The sequence below is a fragment of the Euleptes europaea genome, chromosome 7 (genome assembly GCF_029931775.1).
Source record: "Euleptes europaea isolate rEulEur1 chromosome 7, rEulEur1.hap1, whole genome shotgun sequence".
Taxonomy (NCBI): domain Eukaryota; kingdom Metazoa; phylum Chordata; class Lepidosauria; order Squamata; family Sphaerodactylidae; genus Euleptes; species Euleptes europaea.
Genome location: NC_079318.1, coordinates 16,720,880 through 16,745,993, shown reverse-complemented (window position 1 = coordinate 16,745,993; position 25,114 = coordinate 16,720,880). Strand labels below are relative to the sequence as shown.

The following is a 25,114-nucleotide window of genomic DNA, read 5'->3' as shown; positions in this document are numbered from 1 at the left end:
TGCTGGATGGGGCTGCTTCTTGATGTTCAGGCAGAACGGCGTGCACAGCAAAGCAGAGGGATGGGTTCATATTTACATCAATGGGTGTATTATTTTGCGGGTATGAGTCACAGCGCATATAACTCCTTGTTGGGAGGGTCTGTGGCTCAGTGGTAGAGCATCTGCTTGGCATGCAGAAGGTCCCAGGTTCAATCCCCGGCATCTCCGGTTAAAGGGACTAGGCAGGAAGGTGATATGAAAGACTCTCTGCCTAATACCCTGGAGAGCCGCTGCCGGTCTGAGTCGACAATCCTGACTTTGATGGACCAAGGGTCTGATTCAGTAGAAGGCAGCTTCATGTGTTCATGTGGGATTGAGAATAAAATAGCCAATATTGGGCAACAACGCATGGTCGCTTTAGCCTCCTTTATTCCCTGTTTCAGCCAGGATTCAGCCAGGATCGAACACATGCGTTTTCGCAGAACGTGCGTTCGATCCTGGCTGAATCCTGGCTGAAACAGGGAATAAAGCGACCGTGCATTTTTGACCATTGTCCCATCCTTGTATAGCTCAGTGTTGAAATGTCCTTGTTGAGCTCTGTATGCTCTATACTTTACTTGGAATACTGTTAGCAGTTAGGGTTGCCAGCTCCCTCTTCACCATTGGCGGGAGGTTTTTGGGGTGGAGCCTAAGGAGGGTGGTGTTTGGGGAGGGGAGGGACTTCAATGCCATAGAGTCCAGTTGCCAAAGTGGCCATTTTCTCCAGGTGAACTGAACTCTATCGGCTGGAGAACAGTTGTAATAGTAGGAGATCTCTAGTTACAACCTGGAGGTTGGCAACCCTATTTGAAATTCTCGTTGCTGTATCTCAAAAGATATTGCAGAGCTGGAAAAAGTGCAGAAGATGGCAACCAAGATGATTAAGAGGCTGGGCAACCTTTCCTATAAAGAATTTGTGACTTTTCAGTCTAGAAAAAAGACCGCTAGGGAGGAACATTATAGACATTTATAAAATTATTCATGGGGTAGAGAAAATGGACGAGGAGAGCTTTTCCTCCCTCGCCCATAAAACTAGAAGTTGTGGGGGCCCAATAAGTTGATGGGCAATCAGTTCAATGAAGTTGATGGTCAATAGGTTCAGGACAGACAAAAAGAAACACTTGGGGCACTTTCACACAGCCCGAATAATGCACTTTCAATTCACTTTCACTGCCCCTTGATTGTTTGCAAGTGGATTTTGCCAGTTCACACAGTAAAATCCACCTTCAAAGTGCATTGAAAGTGGATTGAAAGTACATTCTATGGGCTGTGTGAAAGTGCCCTAACAGCCCATTCCTGAAAATACAGCGCGAGGAGTCGGCGGGGAAGAGGCGCAGCGGTGCCTCTTCCTAAAACGAATCGCGCGTGCCGTTAAACAAAAAAAAAGCTGTTTCGCAGCTTTTTTTTTTTTTTTTTTGGTCTAACTGGGGCTTTTTGCCCCATAGGGAACAGCGAAGCTGCGCCTGCTAAAAAGCAGGTGCAGCACTGCTGTTCCTGGCGCCGGCATACCGGATTGAACAGGGTTAGGGAGCCGCCTAACCGGCGGCTTCTCCTCCAGGCCCGCCCCCGGAATGCCCCCCTGCACGGAGCAGCCACTGTGCACCATGGCCTGCACCACGGAGAGGCTGTGCCGGAGGAGGGGCAAGGCGCTCGACCGCCGGTGGGACTGGCCTCGCCATCAGAGTAAGTGCGTGTAATCACGCGATTATACGCACTTATGCTGGCGGCGAGGTCATGCCACCTCCTGAAGACTTTCATCTAATAGTTTCAGGAATGGGCTGTAAGTCACTCAATGAGTAATTAAACTGTGGAATTCACTGCCAGTAAACATAATGATGAGAAAAGGAGGTTAGTCAGATTCATAAAGGATAGGTCCATCAATGGCTACTTGCCATGGTGAGTAGAGGGAACCTCCATATTCAGATGGAGGAGTAATGTGACCAAATCTTATAAAATATTATCAAGCTGTTAAATTAAAGATTGTATGTAAATGCATTCATGCAGATAAAGAAACATCTTGGTATGTTTTAGTATAAGAAAGTGTGAAGATTCATTTCTGATACTTACAGAATACTTCTGTTATATAATATGTTTTGGTGTTCAATTTTTTTTTTAAGTTTGTAAGGAATGTTTACAATATTTCAATGAACTGATTGAGTGAGTTTTGATAACTTATATATACTCACAGTTTATCCCAAGTCTAATCAGTTCTCCTTTGGAGTACTTTATTTAACACTATGAGTTTCAGATAAAAACACCATAAATAGGTTGGAAATTAATTATTGCATCAGCTTTTTAGATATGATAATCACAGATCATTGTATCTCTATGATACATTCAAAAAATCACACAGTTGGAAGGGGCCATTCAGGCCATCTAATCTAACCCCCTGTTCAAGACAGGATCAGCCTAAAGCCTAATTTAAGAGAAATAAATATTTGTATCAAATGGTTCCATTTTTTCCCAGTAGAGATATATATCAATACTTAAAAAGTGAAACAAGAACTTCATACCAATTTAATAGAATTTGAAAGCATATTACATAACACACTGAAAATGAAAGATATACTGACTCCATTACACAGATGTTTATTAAAATATGTACCTATGAAAGAACATTTTTTAGCAATCGACAGAAAATGTTTAATTGTGAAATTTCGGAGTGACAATGGTGGGTAATATTTACAACAGGTTCTGTTAAAGCAGTAAGTCTGACCACATACTCCAGAGGTCATATTTCTTGGTATAATAGGCAATGCAGTGCCTGCAGTAAATAAAAAAATATTATATATGATCTGTTAATGGCTGCAAAATTGTTAGTCACAAAAAATGGGCATATGCTAAAACAATGAACAGTGCATTCAAAAATATGGTATTTGGTAAAATTATCTAGGTTATCATAGACCTTGTACGTTTGCAGGATGGAAGGCAGAAAAAAACCCTTTTTTCATACGTTATCGCTTTTTAAAGATTTTTAGTATCAGGCACTTGGCCTGGTTACTGATTTCTGTAATTGCTTTTCTTTAATGTAATTTGTGTGATTTAAACATTATAATGTAAAACTCACTAAGTTACTAATAATAATTACCGTTAGTAACAATACCTATAATCTCCTTGCTGTTATTTCATAGGAGGGAAGGCAGCATGGTCTAGCTGGACCTTGGAAGCTAAGCCAGGTTGGTACTTGGATAGGAGACCATCAAGGAAGACTCCTCTGTAGGCCTGTCGATTCGGTTGACCCCGAACTAGAAATCAGCTGAATCCAGTTTGATTCGTGACTTCCAAGTTCGGGATGAACCGAAGGCAAAAACCGCCGGAGATTCCCGAAGCCGAACTAAGCAGCTTCGAGGAAACGCTGCGAGTTCGGGGGAATCCCCCACGCCTTCCTGCTTTCTTTGACACCAGGGAGTTAGGTTCTTTCTGCTGGCCAGATCAGAAAGACTTCTGGCTTTCTAATCCCTGCTGTGGCCTGGAGTTGGCATAGGTCAGAGTTAGGCCTGGCCTGTGGTCTCTTCTCTTGATTCAAAAGTTGCAGTGTGTTCAAACTGCAGGGAGATCTGTTTGCCTTGCCTTTCTTCAGCTAGTTGGAAGGCAGTTTCTCAATAGCTAGTTGCAGAGGGTAAGCTGGAGACATATAGAAATGCAAAATAGGCAATCTCCTTGCAATTCATATGCAGATTGAGCCAGCTTCAAGCGCACAGGAAAATGTCCTTTTAAAATCCAAGCCTCTTGCATGGGATGAAACCGGCTTCTATTCATTCCAATGGGCGGATGGGGGGACCCCTTCCAGACCCTATAACTCTGGAACCCCTGACCCAATCTTCACCAAACATGGGGGTTCTTGCAAGGAGGGTCCCTCCAAGCTACCCTGAAAATTTGGGACCTCCAGCTCAAAGGATGCCCTCCCCCCAGAGCTGCGGAAAGCTGTGAATGGGTTTAAATGGCTTTAAATGGCCAAATTTTTCAGGAATCCCGAATTTAAACCCAAATTCCTACCTATACTGATATAGAGGGATTCGGGGTTTCTCGGGGGGGGGGGGAAGGCCATTTAACCCTGAATCTGAATTAAAACGATTTTTTTTTCAACAGCCCTATTTCTGCTTTTTCTGCTTCTTATTTGCCTTGATAGTCCCTTGCTGGGGTTGCCATAAGTAAGTTGCAACTTGACAGCACTTATGTATGGAGATATTATTATATAGTGAAGTCCTTCCTTAATGTATCAGAAAGAAATTTATACATCTCTTTACCACAGAAGGGTGAAAAACAGCACCATCTGTCTGTCCATCTGTCTTGTGCGTAAATATCTAGTGCTCTAATCCAGTCTGGGTACACAAAAGGGCTCTCAGATGGTTGACTTGTAGATGAGATGCTCAAGCTATACATGGCAAACTGCAAACTCCTTCCTTGAGTCTTGAATCTGACACTTATCAAAAAGCAGGCCTTTGACTCAACAAAATTTGTGTCAGCCTTTCCCACAGTTGTGGTCTGTTGCTCTTCTTCTGGCCAGGTTGAACAGGTAGGATCTTTCATACAGCCACCACACATATCATGCTAATAAATATATTACAGAAACCTTTAAAAAGAATAATATTTTTAAAGTATATATTTTCACAACATGAACGAGCCATTAAGACTTGGGTTGCCCATGTCCAGGTGGGTCCTGGAGATCTTCTAGAATTACAACTGATCTCCAGACAACATCGATAAATTCCCCTGGAGAAAATGGCTGCTTTGAAAGGTGAACTCTATGGTATTATACCTTGCTGAGGTCTCTCCCCTCCCCAAACCCTGCCCTTCCCAGGCTTCACCCTCAAATCTCCAGAAATTTCCCAACCCACAGCTGCCAATCCCAATTAAACACATACACTTAATAAATCCTAGAAGTTACTTCATTTTTGTTTGAAAGGAAATCTCTAATTATCATTTCATTTGCCAGCACATAATGAAAAACATTGAAAAGTGGTCCTTAATTAACAAAGGACGCATAGGCCTTTTGCACCCCCTGTTGCTCTTCATTGGGCCAGGCTGAACTGCTAGCCCGCTTGAAAACACTATGGATGCTTAGCATGCTCCCATCTATTCACCCTATGGAGGGGGAGACGGACGAATCCCCACACCTCTGTTTTGTAACTACAGGCATGCCTGTTCTCTTCATGTGGTTGTTAAGAGTTACACATGGTTTGTCAATTTACAAAGTGAATTAACTTTTCACTTTGACTTTTGGTTCGCTTTCCCGCTGCTACTTAAACAACGTTGCTGCCAAGGAAAGGCAGAGTGGTGCTATGAAGAGCACATGCACTTGTTTTTCTCAGTGAGTTGCTTCAAAGGCAAGAATGCCAACCTTAGATGACATTCTAGAGCACATTGGGGAGTTTGACTTATACCAGAAAAGAGCATTTTTTGTCCTGTGCTTGCTTTCTGCTGCCTTCTCACCCATCTATGTAGGTATTGTCTTCCTAGGGTTTATACCTGAGCACCACTGCCAGAGCCCTGGCGTTGCCAAATTAAGAAGCAGATGTGGTTGGAGCCTCGAAGAGGAATGGAATTATACACTTCCAAAGGGAGAGACCCATGGGGGCAGTTTCACGAGTCAGTGCAAGAGGTATGATGTGGACTGGAACACAACTGACCTGAACTGCACAAATCCGCTAGATGCCTTCACCATTTACAGGAACGAAAGCAATATTCCTCTCACAGCTTGCCAAGATGGCTGGTTTTATGACTTCTCAGGATCATCCATTGTAAGCGAGGTAAGGAACTTTCGAAAATATTATCTGTGTGCTTGCAGACAATATAGCTCCGAACTATGGAGCCTCCAGTTCTTCAGAGAGAAAAGTACTGCTTGTATATGTTCAGTTATGCCCAGAAAGACCAAATATCAGAGACTGATATGAAAGAAGTGGGAACATGCTTTGAAAGATAATCCTGAGAGAACCACTCGGAGGGGTTCTGAATGACTTCACCATTTCTTGAAATCTTGCTGAATCCAAACAGAAAGACTATGTTGGTAGCATCTGCAAGCTAAGGATGGAAACTGTAACTGGGCAAGATAATCAAAGGACTGGGCTAAAATTTCATGTACTTTCTCTAACACTGATGTGTGTCTCTTTAGTTCAACCTGGTGTGTGAGGATGCCTGGAAGCTGGATCTATTTCAATCATGTGTGAATGTAGGGTTTTTCTTTGGCTCCATAAGCATTGGATACATGGCAGACAGGTAGGTCAAGTTTTGTACATCCAAGTGGGGTATTAATTTATTTAATAGGAATGAAACAAGTTATCTTCCATGGACTATGTACAAAGAAATAAATTTCATGCTGGAAAAATTTGATTTCAACTGAATTTCAATTAGGACACTATGAATTGGAGTGGGTAAAATATTGGCATTGCTCTTTGCTCTCTCTATAGCTAAGAACTGCTTAATTTTCTACCATGCCTGGTGAAGAGTTTCATGTCCTTTGAATATTTGTGGGCTCCCACTATTAATAGGTGGTTCAGTTAAAGGCTTTGAGCCAGCATGGTGGTTAAGAGTGGTGGACTATAATCTGGAGAACCAGGTTCAATTCCCCACATGAAGCCTGCTGGGTGACCCTGGGCCAGTCACAGTTCTCTCTCAGCCCATACGAAGGCAGGCAATGGCAAACCACCTCTGAAAGTCTCTTGCCTTGAAAACCCTACGGGGTTGCCATAAGTCTGTGACGGCACTTTCCACCACCACAATTCAAGGCCAGCCAATCCACTAAGAGGAAAGCTTTGTATTAACTTAAAAGATGGAGAATACAGTATTATGTTTTAAGAGCACCAAAGTGACCTTATAGAAGCATGCTATTCTATAATGTAGGAGGCAAGGCAGCATGGTATAGCCTGATCTTGTCAGATCTTGGAAGCTAAGCAGGGTCAGCCCTGGTTAGCATTTGGATGGGAGACCACCAAGGAAAACCAGGGTTGCTATCTAAAGCCAGGCACCGGAAAACCACGTCTGTTAGTTTCTTGCCTTGAAAACCACATAAGGGGTCGCCATAAGTCAGCTGCGACTTGATGGCATTTTAAACAAACACATTCTGTCATGTATACAGTTATTTCTTTTATCACCCTATCATCTCTGCAAAATAGGTTTTTTAGGTTTTTTGAAACCCAGAAAAGCCTGAAAAATCAGTTAATAGATATGCCAGTGAAATTAATGGGATGGCCATGCAGAAGGCCACGGGTTCAATCGCTTTCATCTGTAGTTGAAAAGACCATGTAGCATGTGATGTGAAAGACCTCTGCCTGAGAACCCACAGAGCTGCTTTCAGACAAAGTAAATAATGCTGACCCTGATAGACCCTGATTGACCATCTGATTCAGTAAGGCAGTTTCATGTGCTCTAGCATTCCACTTTCCATTCTCTGAAAAATATGTCATCCCATCTAAAAGAGGATATACTGTGGCATGTAGCTAGCAACAAGTGGAGTCAAATGGTATTCAAGCCTGCTGTTAGAATTATGATGAACTCTGAAGACCAGCAGACACGGGTTCGTCATCTCAAACAAGCGGGAAGAAGATAACTGAAATGTTTGGGAAATGTAGATGGGAAAAATACTCCAAACAATTTTTGGTATTTTGTAGGAAAACTTAAATGTATAATAATGGTAGGTGCCTTTTCCCCTCTGCAGATTTGGCCGTAAACTGTGCCTGCTAATTACCATACTTGTCAATTCTGTCTCGGGTGTTCTCATGGCATGTGCTCCTAACTACACATGGATGGTAATCTTCCGGTTGATACAAGGACTGGTCAGCAAAGGGGGCTGGTTAACAGGCTATATCCTGAGTAAGGCTGTTTACAGTTGCATGCGCTTTTCAAGAAATTGCATAGTAGCTTTGATTTGAAAACATTGAGCTTGGGGAATTATGAGATCAGATGGACAATACAAAGAAATATCAATGAAACTTTATTCATGCATGCAAACGAAGTAATCTATTAACTAGGTTACAAACTTTACGGCGCAATCCTGAGGCCTGGGATTTCCGCCACGGCTGGCTGCGGCACAACTGTGTTGCAGCTGGACAACTCCCTAAGGGGGAGACTTACACGGCTGCCCAAGGGAAAAGGGGGGGTAGGGTATTTATTTTTGTTTTAGACTGCCACTGCTGCACCATATTCCATAGTTGTTTCATTCAACTGTGCATACTGTGTGCATATACTATACATCACTATGCATATATTGTGTTCCTTTTAATATATTAAAAGTGGAATATGATCCCCTTACTTTAAGTTGCCCAGGGTATCATAAACGGTAGGTTCTCAGAGGTCTCCCATTCAGGTGTAGTTCAGTCCCAGCACTGATAAGCTTCAAGAGGTAGAATATACAAGGCATCTTCAAACTTGTTTCTGAGCACCTGATTGATTAATTAGGATTATATATTTTCAATTGCTTTGGGTTGGGTCATGAATAGGGCTACCAACTTCCAGGTAGTAACTGGAGACCTCCTGCTATTACAACTGATCTCCAGCTGATAGAGATCAGTTCCCCTGGAGAAAATGGCTGCTTTGGCAATTGGAGTCTATGGCATTAAAGTCCCTCCCCTCCCCAAACCCTGCCCTTCTCAGGCTCCGCCCCAAAAAACCTCCCGCCGGTGGCGAAGAGGGACCTGGCAACCCTAGTCATGAAACAGAATTAATTTTGTTTGAATTTGTGTGATTTCTGCATCACTTTGTAGAAGCATGATTTTGAAAGATCAATGGATTCCCATACTGGAAAAAAAATCTTACTAGATCTAAATGTTTGAAAGCCCCTGACCTGGATAGCCCAGGCTAGCCCAACCTTGTCAGATCTCAGAGGTCATTTGTTTCCTATTTCAGGTCATTTGTGTCCTATATATGTTGATGATGTCTCTCTGCCTTTTTAAAGTTACAGAATTTGTTGGTTTAAGCTACAGAAGAACAGTAGGCATTGTTTACCAAGTGGCCTTTACCGTTGGACTCCTTGTACTGGCTGCTATTGCTTATGCAGTTCCTCACTGGAGATGGCTACAACTTGCAGTTACACTACCAAACTTCTTCTTCTTGCTGTATTACTGGTAAACAAGATATCTCCTACACCCCCAAAATAAGGATCAGTGTTAGAAAGTGCATCCCAATCTAGAATTGCAACCAGAAGTAGAGTAAAATACCATAATTTTTTGCCAGAAAGATCATACTCCTATGACATGTAAAATGGTGCCAAAAGATGATGCATGGTTAGAACCTGGACTATAGGGATGTACACAGGAATATTATTCAAGGCATGTTTTGGGGGTCATTACTCAATTTGGTAGTTGTTTAATTCTCAGCTGTAACTCCCCACCCTTCCCAAATTTGACGAAATGCTCAGGTCTTCTACCCTTCACCCAGCCTCCCTCCCAAATTGTTAGGGTTGCCAACTGCCAGGTAGTAGCTGGAGATCTCATGCTAATTCAACTGATCTCCAGCCGATAGAGATCAGATCACCTGGAGAAAAATAGCCACTTTGGCAATTGAACTCTATGGCATTGAAGTCCCTCCCCTCCCCAAACCCCGCCCTCTTCAGGCCCTGCCTCCAAAATCTCCCGCCGGTTGAGAAGAGGGACCTGGCAACCCTACAAATTGTACAGAGAAAGAAGAAAAGGGTGAAAATGTCACAGAGGAGTATGAGCCTTACATAGATTTTGCAGCCCCACCAGAAGAATGGTCAGACCTGGCCTAGTCAGTGCAAGTCCAAAAGTCGGAGGAAATTTCTCTAAGATTAGTTTGCCCTTCCAAAGATAACAAATGGAAAACGCCTGGCTCATTCTGTGGTTAGTCATTATCTGAATGCAAAGGTCTACTGAACTACATTAGTCTACCAAATGACTTTAGAACCTGGTCCTTTTACTTTGCAAAGGGAGGCAACCAAAACAGGTCAGATGCGGGCAGTGCAATCTTAAGGGCTACATCTGCCCCAGTGGGCAGCTGCCCACACACCTGTGGTGACACTAGTCCACACCCTAATGGGTTCCAGCAGAGGCTGGGAGGCAACCAAAAGACTGAGAAGCAGGGTTGCATGGGCCACCACCATGCCAGCATCCCCAGCAACCGTGCCACTGCGGCCTGATCCGGTCATGAGTTGCTACAGGAAGGCTCTAATGGACAGGATAGACAGAATCAATTGCAGGTCAGCAGAACCAGGCCCTGTGCATGAGGGACAGGGAGGGGAGGGGCCATGAACTGCTGGGCCATGTCTGTAGCACACCCACCCACTCCCTGCCAAACAGCAAAGGGACCTGAGGAGACCATTGGCTCTGGGGACCAAGCGATGCCTAGCATCCAGAGGATGACAATCCTAGCCACCACAGCTCATCACAAAGTGGGTCAGGGTGTGAAGATGGTCCACAACATCAGCAGCGAGGGAGGAAGCAGAAGGCAGCGGTAGAGTTGTTGGGTCTGGCTGTACCAGGCAGCTCCATGACCGTAGCCTGTACTCCCAGCCACCTCACCTCTGTGCGCCCTACCTAATGAGTTTTGGGGCATCCTGGATGGCGGTTTTCTAGGGTTGAGGGGGCAGCAATTGGGTGCTTGGGAGGGGGTTTGGCCACCACAGGGGAGAGAGGTGATTTGTTGTGCCCGTAGTTAACATCCTGTGCTCCTCAGGGCAGTCTGGCCAGGGCCATGCCAGTGTGGGGGGAGGGCATGAGTTTTTGGGTTGCATGGGTGCCTATGGGCTATGCTGTGTTTTTCTGTTGGTGATAGGGGGCATTCCCGGGCTGAAGTGGCTTAGGGAGCCAACTAATTTCGGCCATGCCGCCTAGCCCTCCTCTCTCCACATTGGTGAAAGGACCTACGCCACTTGCTCACAGATGGGCAGCTGCCGCAGGTTTGTGATGGTGGCCAGGGGCAGCGCTGGGGTGCTGCACTGGTATAACTCCTGTTTACACTGGTTTATCTCTGAGATACCTCAATGTAATGACTAGTTGGCTCCCTGGGCACTTTCAGAATCCCCCCACCCCAGGATCGTGCTGTCAGTGTGGGGATATAGATGCTTATTTGAAATATCTCTTTTTGTGACATTTAGACCAGTTCTCACTTGATCCTAGTTTATATTACAGAAAGTGGCGTGTATTTTACTATCAGTTAATGATGCCTAGTTTCTTGATTTTTCAGGTGTCTTCCAGAGTCCCCAAGGTGGCTGATAGCCCAGAAGGAAAGTGACAAAGCTCTGGAAATGATTAAACGTATTGCCAAGGGAAACAAGAAAAAACTGCCCCCATCTATGGAGGTAACTGGTGTACAAATGGAGCACTAACCCCCAGTTTGACTATTAGGCTACACATAAGGCATCACAACAGGCCTCTATGTGCATGTGATGGGCATGATCATGGCTTGTTTGTCATGCTCACATATTCACTCCTTCTTCCTTCTCTTTGCAGAGCATGACCAAAAGCTGCCAGGTTTGGGAAGACTTCAGTCAAATTCTTGCCATGACATTTTCCCTTGGAAACTGGGGTTCTAAACTGTGGTACAGAATTTCAGTTTTCCGGGGTGGAAACAAACTCCCATTTGACTAGGCGCCTGTCTTTGGACATCACAGCCAACTGGAGTTTGATTCAAGGGTTCCCAAATCCAGTAGCTTTTAGTTGTGCTCTGAACGTAAAGGGAAAAGGAGGGGGAAAGAACGCAAATATGACAACCAACCCACATTTGTGCCCATTGCAAGTAAAATGAGGTTTGCCATGACGACTATGGTCTGCCATGGATTTAACAAGCCGAGCCGCACAACAGGAAGTCTTCAAATCACTTCATGCAAAGTAATTGCCCTTTCAATGCGGTGAAACACATTGTACTTCAAGATGTTTGCAGGACCAGTGAAATGGTGAAAAAGCATAACGATTCCAAATCTGAGCCATGCACATCAAAGTTGTTTCTGGATTTTCTCAGTCTGCAGATCAGAAATGGGCGTATTTATGTATTGTGCAAAAACAAACAAACCCAAATGGTTAATTTATAGTGCTACACAATCCCTCCTGCAGCAAAGAACAAAACATCTGTTTTGTTCAGAAAAGGGAGCAGGGCACAAACCGCTGATTGGCAAAAGGGATTCTCTGCATACAATTGCAACTGACCCCTCTGTGATCCAAAATGCAAATGCCTATCTCCCGTCTTGGTATTGTTGAATCCTTTTACCATAATTATACTGGAATCCAGGAGCAAATCTAGCTCTTATTGTGCAATCGGATAGAAACATGTTGCCTTGTGCCTTTTCCTTATATGGCTCAAAGTAAAAGGGCTACAGATTGACTTTTTGAGAAAATGAAAATTCTGGGAAGGGGAAGAGGATATTGCACAGGCATGCACACAGAATATGCAAAATCTCTGTGCCATTAAAGGCAAAGGTAATTTCAACATCTTAGAGAGCCGGTGCGGTGTAGTGGTTACGCGCCGGGGACCCTAATCTGGAGAAGCAGGTTCTGTTCCCCACTTTTCCTCTTGAAACCTGCGGGGTGACCTTGGGCCAGTCACAGTTCTCTCAGAACGTGCAGAAGCAGGCAATGGCAAACCAATTTTTTTTTTATTTTGCAATGTAGCTTTTGGAAATGTCACCATATGAATTCTTTTATAAGGTTTTATGAGAATGCATGATACCATGACTCAAGACTCTCATCTCTCCAATTCCCCCCCACACACACACACACGAGATACTGAACCTTGCTCTGTTTATCCTCCTAGAATCTTCAGCCTGAGGAAGAAGCTAGTGAAAAACTACGCCCTTCGTTTCTAGATCTGGTGAGGACACCACAGATAAGGAAACATACTCTTATTTTAATGTACACTTGGTAAGAGACATTCGTAGAAAACTTTAAAATAGATCATTAACCTCCATGAGCGTGATTCATCTCACAGAGCAGGTTGCCAGGTCCCTCTTCGCCACCGGCGGGAGGTTTTGGGGGCAGAGCCTGAGGAGGGCGAAGTTTGGGGAGGGACTTAATTGCCATAGAGTCCAATTGCCAAAGCGGCCATTTTCTCCAGGTGAACTGATCTCTGTCTGCTGGAGATCAGGTGTAATAGCAGGAGATCTCCTGCCACTACCTGGAGGTTTGGAAATCAGCACAGGAGCGAATGAATATAACAAAGTGCAAATATTTATATAAATTGCTACAACATATAACATAGAGTCACAACTATATACTTATTGAACAAATAACCTAAATTATCTATCATACTATGTACAATGTATATTACAACAATCAAGTTGAAACAAACAACACTTGAAAATTCAAAGTATAGGTATAGTCCTTAGGTTGTATTCACAAGGAAGTCTTTGGTTCCTCTTCAAGCTTTAAATGGGGTTACTGACGTTGCCATGAGATGATGCCAAAAATTGAAGAAGGGATACTGCCGTTTCGAATTCTTTGGCTTTACCTTTCTTCATCAGTCTCTCAAAAATCAGTCATCATGTAATACCTCCAGCTTACATATTGCATGTTTGCTAAAAATCCAAGCAGGATCAATTTTAACCAGTTCCCACGTAGGGTAAAACAACTAAGGGTAAAGCCAAAGAATTCGAAACGGCCATATCCCTTCTTCAATTTTTGGCATCATCTCATGGCAACGTCAGAAACACCATTTAAAGCTTGAAGAGGAACCAAAGACTTCCTTGTGAATACAACCTAAGGACTATACCTATACTTTGAATTTTCAAGTCTGGTTTGTTCCAACTTGATTGTTGTAATATATATTGTACATAGTAGGATAGATAATTTAGGTTGTTTGTTCAATAATTATATAGTTGTGACTCTATGTTATATGTTGTAGCAATTTATATAAATATTTGCACTTTGCTATATTGATTCGCTCCTGTGCTGATTTCCAAACCTTCAGGTATATGCACAGTGGTGTCTTTTTTCTTTCCACTACCTGGAGGTTGGCAACTCTAACTCACTAGACCTCAGTGGAGCTCTTCAGCCCTCTCCCCACTTCTGCTGTGCAATGTGCTCAGGTATTGCCATAAACACCATAGAGTTTCTGATTATTCCGAGAAGTACCCTACATCTAGGGTTGCCAACCTCCAGGTGGTGGCTGGAGCTCTCCCGCTATTACAACTCATCTCCAGGCAACAGAGATCAGTTCACCTGGAGAAAATGGCCACTTTGGAAGGTGGCCTCTGGGCCATTATACCCCATTGAATTCCCTCCCCAAACCCCTCCCTCCTCAGGCTCCACCCCCAAAATCTCCAGGTATTTTCCAACCCAAAGGTGGCAATTAGGGTTGCCAGGTCCCTCTTCACAACCAGCAGGAGGTTTTAGGGGCAGAGCCTGAGGAGGGCAGGGTTTGGGGAGGGGAGGGACGTCAATGCCACAGAGTCCAATTGCCAAAGCAGCCATTTTCTCCAGGTGAACTGATTTTTATCGGCTGGAGATCAGTTGCAATAGCAGGAGATCTCCAGCTAGTACCTGGAGGTTGGCAACCCTACTTGCATCAGTCACGCTCTTTCTCAGCCTAACCTACCTCACAGAATCAGGATCAGCAAAAAATCAGGTGAACTAGGCGTACAGTCTTCAGAGTGATAAAAGAGTTCATTACATATAAGGCAGGTGGTAACCTTTTCTAAAGAACTAGATTAGGGCTGCCATTTACCCATTATTGGTGGGCAACCCCCCACTGTTACTCCTAATCCACTTTCCTTGCTCAATGGAGCAGCAAGGGAAGGGGGGAAGCGACTTCACATGTGTTGACTTCCATTCTGGATGAAGACCCAGTATTGTCATCGATGTTGAGCAGCCCTCTAGGAATATCCCCAATCTTTTTTACCATAGAGATAATGCAAATTCCTAGAGCATTGTTCTGGGTCTTCACCCAGAAATGATGTTGACACATCACGTGGCATAGCTTTCCCTATGCCCTGCCCCCCAAAACTCCTGCTTTTGCCAGGTATAGTCCTGGCATTCCTAAGCCACATGCATGAGGAAGCTGTAAGCCTCTAAAGCTCGGCAGAGAGCCAGTGTGGTATAGTAATTAGTGTGTTGGACTAAGATCTAGAAAATCCAGGTTCAAAAATCTATTCAGCCATGAAGCGTGCTGGGAAACCTTGGCCCAGTCACCCTCTTTCAGCTAACTTACCTCATAGGGTAGTATGAGATTAAAATGGAGAAAGGAGAATGATATATGCCCCCTTGAGTTCTTGGGAGAAAGGGTGGGATAAAAATTGTACTGAATAAATAGCAAATGGGAGGCCCATGGGAACATGCAGTATATTCGCCCAGTAGTGACACTGCTTCTCAGGGCTAGCAATAAGACGGGAGGTTCTGAATGAGTTACTCCTTGGCTGAAGAGCTTGCTTTCTTTGCCCTCTGTTCTTTGTATAGGTTCACAAGCTCTGTACTGTACCAGGGCCTCATCATGCACATGGGAATTGGTGGTGGCAACATTTATTTGGACTTTTTCTACTCTGCTCTTGTTGAATTTCCATCTGCCCTCATACTCCTACTCACGATTGAGCGCATAGGTCGTCGCTATCCCTGGGCTGTAGCAAATCTGACAGCAGGGACTGCTTGCCTTATTACAGCCCTGGTCCCTGAGGGTGAGTTCTTCACAGCACTTTCTTTACATACCCAACCTCTACATTCAATAGGTACGCAGTGCTCTTTCTGATCATACTTTGTTTCTTGATGGCATGTACTGCGTTTGCACACAGAATTGGAGCTAATGTCTTGGATCCAAAAATCCCATTGCTCTTCTGTTAATATAAGCCACCGACTTCCCCCCAAAATCCAGAGAGGCAGCGGAGTCTTTACAGCAGCATTTACAGAGTGCAGCATCAATTATAAATGGCACATCTGTGTTTTAACAGTCAGATTTCCCCACTTTGTCAGTAGAAATAGCATTAGGGGGAAAGGGTCTTTGCTTGTGCATATTGCAGAAATTCATCCATTTAAAATGCATATAGCATTCAAAACTGGTACGCTGTATATTCACATACAATGAATATTTTGCACTCATCTGGAATCTATAGAAAAGTCACAGTACATGTGACTTGAGCCAGAAGCATGAGAATTTGTGGCATGTTCTCTTTAATCCTGTGCATGCAACACTGGCATAAGAAATCCCTATGGGAGCAGTATTTGGTCAACTGGATCGTACAATCCTCTTGATACATGGTACAAATTGGGTTGTAATGACATCAGGGCCATCTGAACACATGGGCCCGATGGGCACTTGCCCGGGGGCCCCACGAGCATAGGGGCCCTATGCTAATCTGAGTATGTTAAGTGACTTGCCATAAATAAATACTACTACACAGTAGTCTAGACTATACTAAACTATAAATGTTTATCATGTTGATTAGTTGCTGCTGTACAGCATGTTTTTAATGTTTTAACACCAGTTTTGTTGAAGTGCCAATAAAATAAATATATGTTTAATATTATCGACCATTTACTTTTTATTCCTGTGAGTGGTTGTCGTAGGGGGCCCCAGCACACTGGTTTGCCCAGGGGCCCATAATGCTGTTAGGACGGCCCTGAATGACATCTATGCAAAATTGTATCTGGCAAATATATGGTCACAGTACATGTGTTTCTGTGCATTTTTCAATTAACGTTCCTTTTTTTTAACTTCTTGACAAATATCCCATGCCGTATCAGCAAAAGGTATGCATAGAGGCCAAAGCTGCGCTATAAAGTAAAATTCCTAACAAGATATATATGGTGTATGTGTGTGTGTTTTAGAATATCATGCCAGCCTTCACCAATTTAACATTGTGTCTTTTCAGACCTCTATTGGCTTAAAATTACTGCAGCTTGCTTAGGCAGGATGGGCATTACCATGTGCTATGAAATGGTTTGCTTAGTCAATGCAGAACTATACCCAACATTTCTCAGGTGAGTGAATAATCTTCAGATATTCTAGAGTGGAAAGGTGCTCTTTGCCAAAGTACAAGTTGCTACTCAGATCAGAGCTCTTGCCTTATATCATATACTCTTTGTTATGAGCTGTTGTTCATCATGTGCTTTTAAAGGCCAGTTACACAATCAGGAGGACCTTTTCAGTGGTAGTATGATCTGGTGGGACAATAGGGGCACCTGACCCAGGCACAACTGGACAGAAGCCCCAAGAGGACATCAAAACTCATGTAAGGTAATGATACATCAAGAGAATATACATTTTCAATATGAAATAACTAGGTCTGTTTTATAGAAGGCAATTCAAAAGCTATAAGTTTGCTTAGAGGCTCTAAGGGAGAACCCTGACACTGAGGCTTTTAAAAAGAGAAACAGCTTTGAGGAGTCCTTGCCATTTTTCACCCCAAAGATGCCCCCAAAGCAGCTTACAAAAGCCATAAAACCAGCAAAGCATGGAAAAGATTCACTGCAATCTAAAAACAGCAGCAATAAATACAAATACACAATTGGCCAGCAACAGAGTAAACAGAGAAGCCCATTGAAATATCACCCAACAGAATAATAATTCAGATTAATCCAAGTGCTTGCTGTTTCCTAATTCTCTTGAATTCTTGGTGGGTGAGGGGGCCAGGCTACAGATGGAATACTAGCTGAAGCTAGTAAAACAGACGCCGGGCCACTGGTGCCATCTGCCCATTCAGAAGAAGGTGGCTTGGGATTGCTCTATACAAATCTTCCAGTCAAGCAGGTGCAACCCTCTATCCCATCACAAATATTTCTTAGCATAAGGGAGTAGGGATGCTTATACCATAATAAATCTGATGAATAGATGCTCACACACCCCTCGAAATAATAGAAGAAGAAGAGTTGGGTTTTATATGCCGATTTTCTCTACCTTTTAAGGAGAATCAAACCGGTTTACAATCTTCTTCCCTTCCTGTCCCCATAACAGACACCTTGTGAGGTTGGTGGGGCTGAAACAGTTCAGAGAGAACTGTGACTAGCCCAAGGTCACCCAGCGGGCTTTATGTGCAGGAGTGGGGAAACGAACCTGCTTCACCAGATTAGAGTCCGCCGCTCATGTGGCGGTGTGGGGGATCAAGCCCGGTTCTCCAGATTAGAGTCCACTGCTCTTAACCACTACACCACACTGAAGCAAGTCCAGAACAAAAAGTATACCCAGACTGCAAGCCCAGAACAAAAAGTATACCCAGACTGCAAAGAAGAGTTTTCAGGGGAGTACAAAATGGAATAACACAACCTGGAACAGCTGGACCCGCCCACCACTAGCACTTGCGTCTTGTAACAATCTAGTCTCAGTTTCCTCACTTTCATCTAAAGCAGTGGTTCCCAACCTTTTTTTGACCAGGGACCACTAGGACTTTTTAGTTCGGTGCAGGGACCCCAAGGTTCAAAATAAAAATTCCGAGAATTTGAAAATAAGCTTTAATCATAACTGTTAGTCAAACATTAAACTTAGAATAATATTTGAATATATATATATTTATAATAGAGAACTTTTAATTGAAAATATTAATTTATTATGGGTTTATAACTTTGTTTCATGGACCTTCATTTAGTTCTCGCGGACCCCTGGGGGTCCACGGATCCCTGGTTGGGAACCAGTGATCTAAAGCCTTTATTTATTTTCAAAATTTATGCCCCACCTTTCTGCCTTCATCAGAGCCACCAAGGCAGCTAACAAGTGGAAAATAATAAAATCACATCTTGAAAACCATTAAAACTCCTTATCAAAAGTATTAAAACCTCAGTTAAAATACACACACACAAACAGCAGTTGAAACATAAGGCAGGAAGGTGGAATCAAAAGAAAAGAAACAGAATTCACCTGAAAGAAAAAGAGAGAAACACAAGGGGACAGATGAGTCTCCTTGGGAGGAGAGTTCCAGAGTTTCATTGCTGCAACCAAGAAGGCCCTCTCCCAGCTCCCCATGCCACCCACCTAATCTCAGTAGACCCTTGGAAGATGGCCACAGTGGTCCAGTAGGTTCATAAGGGAGTAGCCAGTCCTTTGGGCATGTTGGTCCCAAGCCATATAAGGGCTTTAGACACTGATTCTGATCCCCTGCCTTTTTCATATCCAATAAAAACCAGGTATACAGCTGTGTCATCTGTATGCTGATGATACCATAGCCCAAGCCTTCTGATGACCCCCCAGTCATATGATGTAGATGTTAAAGGAGAACCAGAAAAGAGGGGGAACATAGAATTGGGCGTCTACCCCAGCATAGAAATAGCTAGTTATGGCACTGACTGGGGACACGCAAGCCCTTTCCCTCCCTTTTACTTTCAATTTTATTCAAACCCCTCCTTTGCTTGTCCCTCCCACTGCCTATTTCTAGCCTCTTTCCCCACAATCCAACCATCCTGCCCTCCACGAGCAGCTGTGTCTACCCCTCATGTCTGTCACTCAAAAGACTCATGCCAACCTATCCCTTTACTATGTCCCATCTCTCCCCTCCATGTGCCTTTCCCTTCACCTCAACACCCCATCCTATTTTCCCTGTCCCCATCTTCTTCTCCCCCCAGACTCCTTCCTCAGCTCACCATCTGGCGGTGGCTTTCTGGTGAGCTGCAGGAGCAGCTTCTATGGACAGGAGAAGGGCAGGCTGGTTCTTCAGGCCAAACAAAAGAATGGGCTGAAAGATGGGTTATAATTTAACAGGTCTAATAGCATGATCCCATGCAGAGTTACTTCAGTCTAAACCCACTGAAATAAATAGACTGCAGTAACTCTGCGTAGGATTGCATTGTTAATCTCCTTTTGGCACTGAATAGTATACATAACTAAACTACACCTGAAAATTTCAGGAATCTGGGAGTTCTCGTCTGCTCCTCCATGTGTGATATTGGTGGAATCATAACTCCATTCCTTGTTTATCGACTGGCAGATGTCTGGCATGAGTTGCCACTTGTAGTCTTTGGTAAGAATCTTATATTGTTCTTGTAGGTTGACTGAAGGTACCAAAAATACATATATAGATAATTTGTTGTAGAGCACTGTGCTGTAGAAACTACAGGTGCAGGTATGCATCGTGGTGAATAGGTTCACATAGGAACAGACTTCTGCACAATAGGCAAATATTCAAGCAGGCTAATGTCCACAGTTGTTGATTTAACAGCTGGTCTTGGGTTTCTTGTTTTACCCCAGAAGTAAGGATATTACAGCCCTATTTGTTTAGATTTCTTCAGGGGAAACGGTGGTTTAAAACGACCCCCTAAACCCCATTGTCACAAATTCATATTCTTCTATACTGTTAACCCAATTTAATCAATACTTAACACACATTTGTTAATCCTGTTTGCAAAATGTGGATCGTTGGGAGTTGTAGACAGGAATGGAGGTTGGGATGCTAGTCGCAGAGCAGCAAAGGTGTGTAGTGGTAGGATCTTATTTTATATATTTGCTTCATTTATATCCTGTTTTTGTCCCCACCCAAGGTGGCCTACATCCTCAGATTCTTGTTATCCTCACAATAACCCTGTGAGGTGGGTTAGTCTGAGAAGGTGTGATTGGCCCCAGGTCACCCAGCAACCTCCCACGGCAGAGTGGGAATTCCACCCTCCTAAGCAGAGTTTCGCCTACCAAAGTTCAACTTTTTGAAAAAACTCTGCTAAGGACTGCACTGCAAAAATAATCAAACCGTTGAATTACATTAGCGTCAGCTAATAGCGTGCATGCCATACAGCATGTCCTAATTCAAACTTTTGTTTGTGCTTTGTGTTTGAAGCGGTGGTGGGACTCATTGCTGGTGGCTTGGTGCTGCTCTTACCTGAAACGAAAGGAAAAACTTTACCAGAAACGATTGAAGAAGCTGAAAATATGCACAGGTATGGGTCTGTAGAACATATCCGAAAGAGGAAGGCATTAACAAGGAACAAATGATCTAAATATCGCTGGGCACAAGCACATATAATCAGAAGGAGAAACTGTTGGAAAAGAGAGGAGATGGTGGCTTTGGGAGCAGCAGAGAGCAAGTGTAAAGTAAAGCGTACAGGATTTCTTTCCTGCAGAGCTGCACTTTTTTTTTTTTGATTAATTTATTACAACCCTTTTTGTAAACTAAAAAAAGTTGCCTCTGATTAACTGGGCAACATTTTTAAAAAACAAACCAAGAAGAATTCTTTTAAACCAGAAAGTAAAACTGTGGGTTTTATTTTACTCTTATATCCCATTTGGTCAGAAACTGTCCAGAGTGACTGTCACCATCTTAGAAGAACATTCCCCTCTTACACAAATGCAAAGAATGCCCTTTCTAAGATCATGCCTGTTGTGTGACTTGTGTGGGATATCTTTTTTATGCTGTCTATATAAAAGTGTGTTTTTTTCCCTCCTCCAGAGCTAATGTTTTATTTATTTATATACACATTTATGCAACCTTAATCAACCGATCAATTAAAACTCATATGATTAATAGTTCCTTTCCTTTCCTTTTATCCCTTCGAAGCTCCTTGATCAATTGATCTTGAGCAGCATATATCTAGGGTTGGAGGGATATAAGGACTGAAACAAATCTTGCCACTGACAATGTAGCCTTGGGGTCCCTATCACTTAGTAAAAAAGGCATTATGTCAGTCACAGAGGCATTGGATTTGTATAATAGTTCCAGTTTTTTAAATCATGTAAGTGGCCTATTTTCCCACATCCCACATGGTGAGTAATGACTCTCCCCCACCAAACACAGCAACTAATGTGGCAGCGTATGAGTTCTGGACAAATAGGGGGAGGAGGGGAGAGAGAGAATGAATACGCATGGAGTAGTTTGTGGCAGGATGAATAGGCCATTTAAGATTTAAGATTTCTTCTTTACCATTATACCCAAACACTAGACTATCCGAAATGTATAGATGAGCTTTTCGAGGGAGTGGGGAGGATAATTTATTTAGGTGGCCGTGATCTAAATTGGATTTTTCCTCAACAGCTGCTTTTAAGGAAAGGTATTGAGAGAAATAAATGCTAAGGATAATTAGACAGAGAGATCTCAGATCCGCAGCAAGGATTTCTTGTCTGGTTTGTCCTCGCTCTGTTGAGAAAGTCAAGCAGAAGGTTTGCCTCTATAATTCCCCCCCTCTTCGGCACGCAGCTTTCCTCTGCCCACCTTAATGGCCAGGGTTGCCTGGTCTCTCTTTGCCACCGGCAGGTGTGTTTTTTGGGTGGAGCCTGAGGAGGGCGGGGTTTGGGGAGGGGAGGGACTTCAATGGCAAAACTGCCGTTTTCTCCAGATGAACTGATCTCTATTGGCTGGAGACCAGTTGTAATAGCAGGAGATCTCTGGCTAGCACCTGGAGGTTGACAACCCTACCTATTGCTGGAGGGTAAGCAGGTGAAGTATAGCATTTGCCTGCTTCTATCCACCCCCACCCATTTGTAAAGCTGTCAGGGTGTGCAAGAAAAATGTTTGCCCCTGTGCCTAGGAGACACCACATGCCAACCTCCAGGTACTGAGGGAGAAAACAGACACCTCTGTACATATATCAAAAGATGAAAAATTCAGTACAGGGAAATAGCTGGTAACATTGCCAGATATATTATAGCTATGCAATTCACAGTATGTGGTGCACAGTATGTGGGTGCACCCAATGAACTCTTACTATGAACTTCAAAATACCACTTACCTGTTAGAAGGATGTATTTAGACTTACCTGTTAGGATTATTAAAAATTGTACATCCTTTCTTTGCAGTATATAGGGTGATTGGTGGTTTTTTACCACATACTGTGAATTGCATAGCTATAATATATCTGGCAATGTTACCAGCTATTTCCCTGTACTGAACCTCCAGGTACTAGCTGGAGATCTTCTGCTATTACAACTGATCTCCAGCTGATAGAGATCAGTTCACCTGGAGAAAGTGGCCACTTTGGCAATTGGACTCTATGGCATTGAAGTCCCTCCCCTCTCCAAACCCTGCCCTCCTCAGACTCTGCCCCAAAAACCTTCTGCCGGTGGCAGAGAGGGACCTGGCAACCCTAACACACTGATGACTGGAAAACTTCCCTATCAGTTACGTATCTGCTGACTCACTCTCTTCCCCTCCCTCTGGCTTAAATGGACTCTCCGTGGGCCAGAATGGTCATGTTACTGAAAGCATGTTTAACAGTAGCTGTCCTGGCTTTCAATTCAGATAAGGACCACAGTGCAGGGTAAAGAGGTTAACCTTTTGGCTTGCACTGGATCCTGACTACTGCAGCCGCCATGTGCCCTGCTGGAAACACATCAGGAACATATCAGGAAATTGGTTATTATCCCCCAGCAAGGCAAGTTCAGCTCAAGGGACCCATTTAAGGTTGGGGGAAATGGTGTGTGTGAAAGGGTCAAACCCCCTCCCCTACTGGCCCAGATCTGATTTTAATCCGTGGCTATTTGCCTGTTATAAACATATTTTGTCCACTGGGACAAGATGTCAATGTGGAGAAGTATTATGGTGTGGTGTGGTATTATGATGAATCAAGATTTACAGCCATGAAGCTCACTGGGTGTACGTGGGGCCCATCACTCCCTCCCTCGTCCTATTTCACGGGGTTGCTGTAAGGAGAAAATGAAGGAGGGAAGAAAAATGTTGCTCCCTGGACCTTCTTGGAGGAAGGGTGAAGGAACTACAGAATTCCTAACAGCAACGAGGTTTTGCACATCTCTAGTGCCTCAGCTGAGAGAGTGAATGGGAATACAGCTTCCCATCGACACACTTGTTTGGGGGAGGCTCACAAAAGGGGCATGCATTTGTACCTGAATATGAAGTTCCTCTGCTTCATCAAGGGAAATGATTTTAAATTGAGTATCAGTACCAGATGCCTGTTGGAGAAGAGTGTTACGGATTCCGTGGACTGCCAAAAAAACAAATCAAGCCTGAACTGACCCTAGAAGCTAAAATGACTAAACTGAGGCTGTCGTATTTTGGTCACGTCATGAGACGACAAGAGTCACTGGAAAAGACCGTCATGATAGGAAAAGTTGAGGGCAGCAGGAAAAGAGGAAGACCCAACAAGAGATGGATTGACTCAATAAAGGAAGCCACAGCCTTCAATTTGCAAGATCTGAGCAAGGCTGTCAAAGATAGGACATTTTGGAGGACTTTCATTCATAGGGTCGCCATGAGTCGGAAGCGACTTGACGGCACTTAACACACACACACACCAGATGCCCTTACCTGAGTAGCCCCCAGGCTAGCCTGATCTCTTCAGATCTCAGAAGCTAAGCTGGGTCAGCCTTGGTTAGTGTTTGAATGAGCAACCTCCAAGAATAGCAGGGTCGTGATGTGGAGGTAGGCAATAGCAAGCCACCTCTGAATGTCTCTTACCTTGAAAACCCTTCAGGGTTGCCATAGGTCAGCTGTGATTTGGCTGCACACACACACACAAATTGGTACCAGCTACCTTTTTGAAAGACAAGATAATTGAGTATTTAGCTAGGAATTCTCTGGTTATCAGAGACTGACTTTTTTTAACTTTTTGACTTTGTTCCCACAGGCAAGGAAAGCACAAAGAAAAAATGATTTACCTCCACGTGCGAAGCTCAGATGCAGAACCCAACTAAAAACAGCTGCTTTTGCCTGGATCTTATCTTGATCATGCATGAAGGAAAAACTGGAGAAAGTGTGAATACATGTGGATTGTGACAATCCTTTAAACTTTCTGTTCCCTTTTGGTCTTTGGTTCTTTTTGGTTCTTGGTTCATTACTAGAGGGATTGTTCAGAGAACGCATAGCTGAAAAGAACTGTATAGAATACATCCCGATGTTATCCCAGAGTTGCCTGTCAAACGTTGAGGGCTTTAATCAAATACTGCTATGGTAGTTGAGGGGTTAGTTACAATACACAGTCCTTAGGTCAGTTCTGGATCTGCCATGAGATTCACCATACATGCAATTGTAAGTTGCTTGCTGCATGGGACCAGTTTTAGAATCAGGACCACAATGTGCAGGAGAAAAGGACTTGAGCCTCTCCCCCCACTTAATATTTTCACAAATTGTAACAGTCTTAGGGGGTACTATTTGTTCTATTTGGGGGACTTTTGTGTACCCCTCAGCACATGTGAAGCTCCCAGTGGAGCAAACAGGGCTCCCTGGGGCCATTCTAGGGTTGCCAACCTCCAGGTGGTGGCTGGCAATCTCCTGTTATTACAACTGATCTCCAGGTGACAAAGATCAGTTCACATGGAGAAAATGACAGCTTTGGAAGGTGGGCTCTATAGCATTATACCTCAT

The 25,114-nt window shown here is 43.6% G+C and overlaps 1 protein-coding gene across 1 annotated transcript; it reads left to right on the top strand.

Annotated features, from left to right (window-relative positions):
• The first annotated feature begins 5,351 nt into the window (after positions 1-5,351).
• On the top strand, positions 5,352-24,444 carry LOC130480686 (solute carrier family 22 member 2-like). The gene is made up of 11 exons (XM_056853311.1): positions 5,352-5,768; positions 6,131-6,234; positions 7,673-7,827; positions 8,909-9,077; positions 11,155-11,269; positions 12,718-12,824; positions 15,354-15,568; positions 16,760-16,868; positions 19,722-19,834; positions 20,642-20,741; positions 24,378-24,444. Exons 1-11 carry the CDS (start codon positions 5,352-5,354, stop codon positions 24,442-24,444), a joined length of 1,671 nt encoding a protein of 556 aa, XP_056709289.1.
• The last annotated feature ends 670 nt before the right edge of the window (positions 24,445-25,114 follow it).